Source organism: Gossypium hirsutum, chromosome A09, assembly GCF_007990345.1.
Source record: "Gossypium hirsutum isolate 1008001.06 chromosome A09, Gossypium_hirsutum_v2.1, whole genome shotgun sequence".
NCBI lineage: Eukaryota > Viridiplantae > Streptophyta > Magnoliopsida > Malvales > Malvaceae > Gossypium > Gossypium hirsutum.
In genome coordinates, this window is record NC_053432.1 from 83,789,458 (window position 1) to 83,799,157 (window position 9,700).

The 9,700-nt window shown below is 32.6% G+C and overlaps 1 protein-coding gene across 2 annotated transcripts; it reads left to right on the forward strand.

The window, feature by feature from the left end:
* Nucleotides 1-460: 460 nt before the first annotated feature.
* LOC107929151 (AP-5 complex subunit mu) lies at nt 461-4,499 on the forward strand. Of its 2 annotated transcripts, XM_041077306.1 has the most exons (9): nt 461-652; nt 825-971; nt 1,640-1,951; nt 2,407-2,719; nt 2,815-2,983; nt 3,085-3,710; nt 3,814-3,870; nt 3,978-4,025; nt 4,190-4,499. In XM_041077306.1, exons 1-9 carry the CDS (start codon nt 585-587, stop codon nt 4,259-4,261), a joined length of 1,812 nt encoding a protein of 603 aa, XP_040933240.1. In that variant the 5' UTR covers nt 461-584; the 3' UTR covers nt 4,262-4,499. The 2 variants fall into 2 exon arrangements, with proteins under 2 accessions (XP_040933240.1, XP_016715998.1); XM_016860509.2 differs by having other exon boundaries at nt 463-652; nt 2,407-2,699; nt 2,815-3,710.
* Nucleotides 4,500-9,700: the final 5,201 nt, after the last annotated feature.

Genomic DNA, 9,700 nt, shown 5'->3' on the forward strand with positions numbered 1-9,700 from the left:
AGATTAGAATCAAAATCCAAACAAGAATTGAGACTACATTATTAATTGTTATTGTTGTTTCAATCTTTTTAATTTAAAAAAATTAAAGATATGTTAACTGATTTTTAATTCAATTGGTATGGATATTATTGTTAGTATAAGAGGATGTGGATTCGAATGTATTGAAATATTATATCATTTATATTTGTAGATTGGAGAGTAGATATGATCAAAAGTTATAATTATTTTAGAAGGCTGAAATTAAATTAAAATCTTATAATATTTTGAAATATTAAATCACAAGTTCATTATTTTAAGAGTTAAAATGTAATTATTATATATTAATTTATAATTTTTTGGATTTTAGAGGGGCTAAAATATAAATGATCCATTTTAGGACTCCAGCCCCCTGCCTGCCCCCCTGTAGTGCCGCCCTGAACGTGATTAATATCTATAAAACGCCGCGTTTGAAGTAATAAGCAAAGCATCGACGGTTAACCAGCGCCGAAGCATATCTCATTCGCACCTTCGTTTATTGTTTTATTTTCAGTCTCTCTTTATCACCTAAAAAGAAATAAAGTTAAAACGAAGAAAAATCAAAAGCCATGCCTGGCGATTGCAGCATCAGAGCACTGTGGATCCTCAACAATCTCGACGCCGTCGTCTACTCCAGGTTAATCCATCAGCTCATTAAAATCTCTCTTTTTATATCAACGTTAGGGGATTTGTACTGTTTTTCCTCTTCTTTTATCTTCTGAGATTTGGTTTAGATCTCGATTTAACTTCTTTAAAACGATTAAGATGGAAATCAGTTTCTTTTAGATTGATTTGATTTATATGTTCAGGAGGTTTCCGGTGGTGGAGAAGCGGTGGCGGGCTGCTTGCCAAAGTGAAAATGAGAGCTCCGACGACGATCCTGTTAAATATACTGTATTTTCTTCGGTTCCTTCTGATTCAGAGTTAGCTGCCGCATTCTCTGAAAGAAAGACGAGGTTAGCTGATCTTGTACAATTTCTTTGAGAATTTTACCTATTAATGACATGAACTTATCTTTTATCACTCGATTACTTTTTTAAGCTTAAATTGCATGCTATTATTATTGTTTTATTATGTTATGGATGTAATTTAGCTGACTGGAGTTTAATTTGTAAAAAGCTCGAGCTCATTTCAGTTTTACTTTTAATGTCTGAACTCAATTTGAGACCAAGCTCGTTTAATTAAGCTCGTTTACCCAGTAAAATTGAATTCGATTCTTATGTTCACATTCGAGCTTTGATTATTTGCTCAAAAGTTCATGTTTGAGTTCGAATTAGGAGTTTCAGTACTAGTTATAAATAAGAAACTCGATTACTGACTTGAACTTTAGGGTTTTTCTTGTAAAACCTTCATTGCTTGTGATCTTAGGTGTTTTGTGTACATCTCTAGTCGCATGCTGAATTTACTGTGAAATTAAATACTTAGTAAATCATTATCTTTACGGCTCCATCCATTATTTTTGTTAGGTTGACTACTTACTTTTTGCCTGGGTAGAACAAAGTAAACATGTTTGGATTTGAAAACAAAGGATATTACAGAAGTGACAAACTGTTTTGCTTTCAATTTCTTACTTTCTATTCGTTAGTTTTGACTTGTTTTATCTATTTTTGTTGTTCTTTTACAGGGAGGGCTCTGTTCGTGGATTTGGTATACGTGTATCTCAGTCAAGAGAAGGATCGGATTCGTGGGTTGATGATCCAATTACACGTCATATTGTAGGCGTTTACATAAACAAAGAGGAGGAAGGAGAGAATAATCTAATGTGGCCTTTAGCGTTGCACATCAAGGGTCCTTATTGCATTCTTATACTACCCTTAGTTGAGCCCAGACATGTAAAGGCTTATGCAAGGTTGTGTAAGAGGTCTGATTGCGGAAATGCTGTCACGGCACATGAAAATTTGTCTTCTTTGCTTCTTGACATCCCATCAATCACAGGGTATGGTAAGTTACTTGCAACGTATTTAGTAAACACAGTGCTCTACCCATTGTTATTGTCAAGTTCTTTTATCAATCTAGTATTTTCTTTTTGAAGTTATCAATCTAATATCTTGATTTAGACATAGCCAATAAATGTCAAATCAGTTCATCCCCTATGTCAGTTCCTTCTGTGACATGCCTTTTATTGAGTAGAAGGCTATGAGAATTTTCCTATCCTGATTTGTTCTGTTGTAATTGTGACTAAAGCTAGTTTTCAGCTTGTTTTGTGCTTTGAGTTTATCATATAACTGTTACACACTTCAACTGCAAAATAATTTTTTAAAATAATTATGAATTCAGTTTTTGAAAGGTTATTTATCTTTAAAGTCATTCCATAATTTTGCATTCTGTTTGTTACTAGGAAAAAAGGGAAATGGTCTATTGTTTTTAGTGTTTTCTTTTCTTATGCATCAGAGCATTCATGGTGGCTCATGCCATTGGTGACATAGTTACTGGGGATGTAGTGGAGCCTGAGGTGGTTGTAAGTCAATCTCCTTCAGTGGGTGGGTTGTTAGACTCACTTACTGGAAGTATTGGGATATCGGGAATCTCATCAAGGGCAAAACCAGTTGCCGCACCTGTTGCATCTTCTACACCAGCTGGTGCTGCTGCAATAGGAGCTCTTGCATCTGATGTTCCAAAAAGCGGTTCAAGGCTGCTGGATAAAGATGCGCTTAGAAGTTTCATAAGCAGCGCAATGCCTTTTGGTTGGTACTTGTCCATTATGGTATTTTTTTCTCATGACAGATATCCTCGTATATTTTTCTTGTAGGTTCTTGTTAGTTTGCTTAACAACATTTAATGATGACTATTTTCATGAAGGAACGCCCTTGGATCTCAGCTATTCTAACATATTCTCGGTCAGGGCTAATGGCTTTTCTTCATTGGATATCCCTCCACAAGACCTCAAGCAACCAGCATGGAAGCCCTATCTGTACAAAGGAAAGCAGAGACTGCTATTCACCATTCATGAAACTCTTCATGCTGCCATGTATGATCGAGATGAGATTCCCGATAGTTTATCAGTCTCCGGGCAAATAAACTGTCGAGCAGAATTGGAAAGATTGCCTGATGTATCATTTCCTTTGACAGGGCTGAGCACATCTAAGATTGAGGCTTTATCATTCCATCCTTGTGCTCAGGTTCCAGAACAAAATGTGGATAAGCAGGCTCTAATGTTCTCGCCACCATTGGGCAATTTTGTTTTGATGCGTTATCAAGCAACATGCCGCCTTGGACCTCCGGTAAAGGGATTCTATCAATTGTCTATGGTATCTGAAGATGAAGGTGCATTTTTGTTCAAATTGCACCTAATGGAAGGTTATAAGTCTCCTTTGACAATGGAGTTCTGTAATGTAACTATGCCCTTTCCGAGAAGAAGGATTTTATCTTTTGATGGGACTCCGTCGATTGGAACAGTTTCAAATGCTGAACATTCTGTTGAATGGAAAATCATCACAAGTGGACGAGGACTTTCTGGGAAAAGTATTGAGGCAACATTCCCCGGAACAGTTAGGTTTGCTCCATGGCAGATGCAAAGGTCGACTTCATTTAGATCAGTTTGTGAAGGCATAACGGATGATGATAGTGATAATGAGACAGAGAATACTAATAATATGGCAAACACAGAGGAGTTCTTAATGGAGAAGATGAGTAAGGATCTTCCTCCAGTTGATCTAGAGGAGCCATTCAGCTGGCTTGCATACAACTATGCTAAAGTATGATCTCACATGTCGTCTTATTTTACCTCTTTTAACTTTTCTGAATTACCTGAAGTATTTTTCGATAGTCTATGTCTCTAATTCTCATTCATGGTTACAGGTATCGTTCAAGATTATCGGAGCATCATTATCCGGAATTTCCATTGATCCCAAATCAGTAAGTCTTACATTCCAGCAACTTGCCTTCCATGTTCAATTTTAGTTAATATTACGGACATCAATGGGGATTGTTTATGTCTCATTCTTTATCTTTGCGTCAAATAGGTAAGTATCTATCCTGCTGTAAAAGCACCTGTGGAGTCATCAAGTCAGGTAGGATTTTCAAAAACCTATTCAGGTTGTGATAGATTTAGCTTTTACTACCCTTTCAAAATGACTGTCGATAGTTTATGTCGGGGATCCTGTCCTTTGGAAATTTATATGGCTATATTTGTAGATTGATGTTCTTATTTCATTACACTTGTGTTTTTTCACAGGTCACTTCTGGTGACTATATCTTGTGGAATACATTAGGAAAGTGCCCATCTGCTGTAACTGCAAAAGTGTAACTGAAGAGAGATTTTTCAATGGAGGATGTCAAGCTTCTATGAATTACTTATTGAGATGATATGCGTAAATGCTTTTATTTTGGATTTGAGTTCAAATCATGTTCATATTCAAGTTGTTTCATATTTGGGCCTTTTGAATGGGAGATCACTTTGAGTTAGATCTTTTAGGGTTTGGACCGAGCTTTCTTTTAGATTTTGTGCAAAAAATATAATCCATTCACATGTGTTTCGGGTTTGAGTTATTTGGATTTAGGTTTCTGATTTCTTTCATCAAAATGGTTCAATTTATTTTATCGGATTTCTTTACAGGCCAAGTACCCTCTTCCGTAGGAAGCGCTTTCCATTGACGTACGTCCTGTAGGACGCTTTTTACCTCGTAGGATTGCCATTTTTTAAATTGCATCTTTTAAGAGATTTTAAATTTAGGCCGTTGGATTAAGACATGAAAAAATCTGAGATGAATCTGATGACTCAAAAAAATGCTTTTCGAGTATCTCAAGCATTACCTTTCAGTAAATGCCTGAAGCGTTTTTTAAAGTTTGTATAGCTGTCAACGGGTTAGGGTTTTAGTTTTGCAATCCATGTAATCTTGGACGATTTTTTAAGTGAGAATTTTTTATTAAAAATTCTTTTAAGGGATTGAAAATAAAGGGGAAGCAACTCAATAACTAAGAAGCAACGAGAGAGCAAAAAAAGTTACAATGAAGCAATGCTTACAAGATGTTTGAGTAAATGTTCTCAAAATATTCTTTTACTCTAGAATAAAGTAATGATCATAAGGTGTTTGAGTAAATGTTCTCAAAATATTCTGTTACTTAAGAATGAAGTAATGAATGTAATCATTATAAATGAGGGGAAAACTCTATTCATAGTTGAGCTCATCAGATCCAATGATACAATTTACTTTACATTGACGATTGAAATTAAAACTTATTTACCATTGAGATTCTTAAAGATTTATAGAATCTTCTAAAATTATAAAATTAAATGTTTTAAGATTACAAATCTTTGCAAACTAGTTTTCATATTTACCATGGTACTTAAGTGCCCACAAAAGCTTCAAGTAGTTGAGTTTCTTCACATGTTTAACTAATAAAGCTAGTTCAGTAGGTTGAATGAGCCATTTTTAATCAATTGACCTTCATGGGACGCTCTTTATACGTTAGTCACGAGCTTTGATTCATGGCTTGTGACATTGTCATGTTCGTTCTTTTCCAGCATTTTTAAATATGTTTCAAATTCAGAGGTAAAGGCTATCTGTGAGGTGGAGATAATACAGAAAGATTTCTTGAAGTTAAGATTACCTTTGTGGAAAAATTTGCATGCTAAGGAGAAAAGTATTGATGTTAACAATATTAAGTTATTTTTATTAGTTCAACTTAATTTGGATACTTGCCCTAGTAGATTAATTTGTTTCAAGCAAAGTGTGTAATTTGATATTACATATTCATGTGTTAGTAATTTATGTTGTAACAATATATCATAACAATACAACAATAAATATTTATTTTTTGTATAATGTTCTCATATTTATTTATTATAGCGTATATTGTTAAATAGGTTTTGTCATAGAAGATAAATAAAGAGTGAGAGTCTTATTTATTACAACAATCGAATTTATGACATTGAAACGGAAATCCTATTTGTATTCATTCAATGTATAGGTTTGACTTTTAATAGGAGCGCCAAATTGAATGAATAGGAAAGTTCTAGGTTCAAGCTGAAGAAGAATATTGAGCTTGAAATATAGACACTTATTGTGAATTAACCCTATAAAATATACTACATTTAAGTTGATTGGCAACGTAGATATTAAGTTAATGATTGATGCACAGTACTCAACTGAGAATGTTGCAGTAGAATTATATGCCTAATTTGACATTGTATAGGCTAGAGGTCCAAGTTCGTAAGCATTTCCTATTAAATTCAAATTGAGCCAATTCGAGTTAGAATCATTTCTAACTTTTTTTTCGAATTCGGATTATTTTATGTTTAGATTAATTTAAGCTCGTATTTGATGAGTCTAAACTATCAATTTTTTATTATCAAATTAAATTAAATCAAACCAATTAAATTAAATTTCGAGATTCAAATGAAAATTGACATACTTATCATATACGTATCACTGTATATCTCTATTTACAGGGCACATTGACGTTTTCTTTTGTCAAAAAAAGGAACATAATCATGGATTTAGCATAGTACAAAACAAAAATTCCTTAAAAGCATCGGCCATCAAAAGCGATGACGAGCCATTAGAGAGCGAGTTACAAAAGAAGTAACACCAGTAATTGAAAAGACTATAGTTTGCGCATGTTTCAACATAATATTTCACCTCAGCTTTATTAATCTTGTGCTGAAAGAGTGAATAGAACATTGAATAACAACATAAAGGCACAAGAGCAAAGGAGGGAGAGATTCAACACGTAAGATTTGTGAGCGCAGTTTAGATTCATTAATCTTACATTTGAGGAATCTCATTTAGTAAATAATTTTATTCAACAATTGTTAAAATTATCTATTGATTTAAACCCAATTTACTTTTATACAGATAATTACATTCACCCAAAATGAACTCATATACAAACCATAAAATTGCTGGCCTATTTATAGGTTTTTTAAGTGATCATCTAACAATGTTTTGATAAGTCTTAAAATCTCATTTAAAAACTGAAATTATTTCAATAATTATCTTGAGTATTTATTAGATAAAAGTCAGTCATATTTATCCTTTTTGACATAACGCATAGAATTATTTATAGCGCCTTTCCAACCCATAAATAAGAAGAAAATGTGTTTCAACGCATTCGAACCCACATCCTCCTCATTGGCAGCAATATTCATACCAATCGAACTAAGACTCGATCAGCTACCAAAACAAAATATTTGAATGCACTAGAATATGTATGAACATGAAATGAAGAATTAATATTAGGGTCCAAAAGAGATGACAAACTAAAACTACTCACATCAATTATCCTCCTTCAAAAAAAGCTTAAAAGAAGAATAATCAGCAGAGAATCAAAACAAATATCTTTGGAGTGAGGGTAGTAGATTTAGTGTAAAGGCAAGGGAATTTGAAGATAAGATTGTGTGAGACATGCAGTAAAATGATTCTTGCGTGGTGAAGCAATTTAATTAATTCTTCTTTTACCCCCCAAACAACAACGAGATTCTGCATATTCCTTTTTCTTTTTTGGTTACCAAATAGCACGAGGAATTATGTGGCGTGTTTGGGTTTGCTGTTGATTGCTTCCAATATATATATTCAGTACCCCTTTTTCTTTTCTTTAATTTATATATATACATGTTTGGGCTGGAGGCATGGATTTTCATGGGTGAATTAGAAAGGTGAAAGGGTATAAATTATAATTTAAGCTTTTAGAAGATTAAATATTATGATTATGTTTATGGTTAGGGTTAGGGCTATGGTGGGTAGTCCCACTTTAGCAGTTTAAGCTTCTCTCTAACATAACGTGTCTTGTTTGCCTCAATCTTTAGCATCAACGAGGTATGAATGATGTCTTTTGTGGGCACTCCCACTTTCCAACCACATTTTTGACACTTTTCATCATCAAAACCCTCACTTCTATTTCATCTTTCGTCACACCACTCCATAAAATTGTTACTCTCCACTTATCTATAATTTTTGGGTAAATTGTATTTAAAGTCACTAAATTATTAATAAATTTATGTTCTAGTTATTCAATTTTAAAATGTTAAAAAATAGGTTATTGAAGTATTCGAAAGTATTTCATTCAAGCCATTAAACTATTTGAAAGTTTTTTTTTATTTAAAGTCACTAGGTTGTTAAGTTTTTTTTTCTTTTAAACGTCTAGCTAATAAACTCCAAGCAATGATTTAACGATTGGTATAGTGGATTAATGTCTATCGATAAGTAAAAGAACATACCTTAAATCCTATTTTATTTGAAGATTAGTGTCGAAGATTGGAGAAAAAAACTATTTGGATTTCGATTCATGGATTCATGATATTCAAAGTTATTTCATGAAAAAATTTTGAACTATAGACTAGTGACTTAAATGAAAACTTTTAAATATTCTAGTGGCCATTTTATAACTTTTTAAAATCAAGTGACCAAAACATAAACTTACTAATAATCTAGTGACTTTTAATGTAGTTTACCCATATTTTTTTTCCAAATCTTTAGATGTTCGTAAGTTATATTGAATTCTAATTCAATTTAAATTGAGTTGGATTAGCCTTTAAACAATGGATAAATCTCTTGTTTTATCCATCAACAAAATTTAAATCTAAGGTCTTGCTTAAGAGGTAACAAGATGCTTACTATTCGATCTAACAAGTAGTTGGCACAGTACTTGCCATAATTCAACCAACCATTACCTCATTTTTCTCTAGTTAATACATCATTTAATACATCAAGATACATAAGTTTGTTGTCCTAATTTATTTTCTAAGTTTGATTTTAATGTTCAATTTAATAACTAGGCAAAATAACATGCTATGGCCCAATATTGAATAGTTTACATGTGTGGTCTAGTAAAAATCATAGAAACTTAATTGCGAAAAAAATTTAAATACCAAATCAAACATTGAAACTAAACTCAAGTGCTTAATTAGGATATAAAAATACTCGAGTATCAATTTAAAAAAAAACTTAAGTATCTTTCGAATATCAAAGTCAAACTTAAATATAAAATTAAACATTAAAATCAAGTCCAAAATATTATATTCATTTAAAAAAAAACATATATTAAAACATAGATGCTTGTGCTCCACTTCCAATCCCTTCCACTATTTGATCATATTATCATATGCAAAAGTATATTTTTCTTAAAAAACCCAAATTAGTCCATCAATACTCAATGTATTTAGACCACGAAATTACAAAGTACTTGTCCAAAAATATTAATAATTTTTTATAAAGGACACAATTGTATTAAAATATCAAATTTGTTAGATCACATTATCTAAAATCAATGATAAAATATGATTTTTTTTGACAAAATTTAATATAGTTGCAATATGTATGCAAAGTTAATGTAAGCCACAATATCCCAATTCCCCATAGGTGAAAAGGAGAGTTCCTAATTGAGAACTTTATACCATTCAATCCTAATGATATATTTTGCCCCCACAAAACTCCCCCAACAATAAAGAGTTGCTTAACAAATTTTGATATATATCCCCATGAAAATGAAAACCCTTTCCCAAAAGCTCTCATCAAAGCATTTTGGGGGCAGGCACTAACTTATCAACAGTAAAAATGGAAAGCACATTAAAAAATACTAAAGTATATGTGGTGGGCCTTTCTTTTGTACATTTTAGCAAACATATTGTGCGCGTGGTACAGTAGCACTCAGCAACCAAGCCCTCATTCATCAGTGCTCCCAAAGACAAAAAGGAAAAAATACCCATTATTTTCTTTTAGGTTCCAAACTTGCATTTGCAATTACA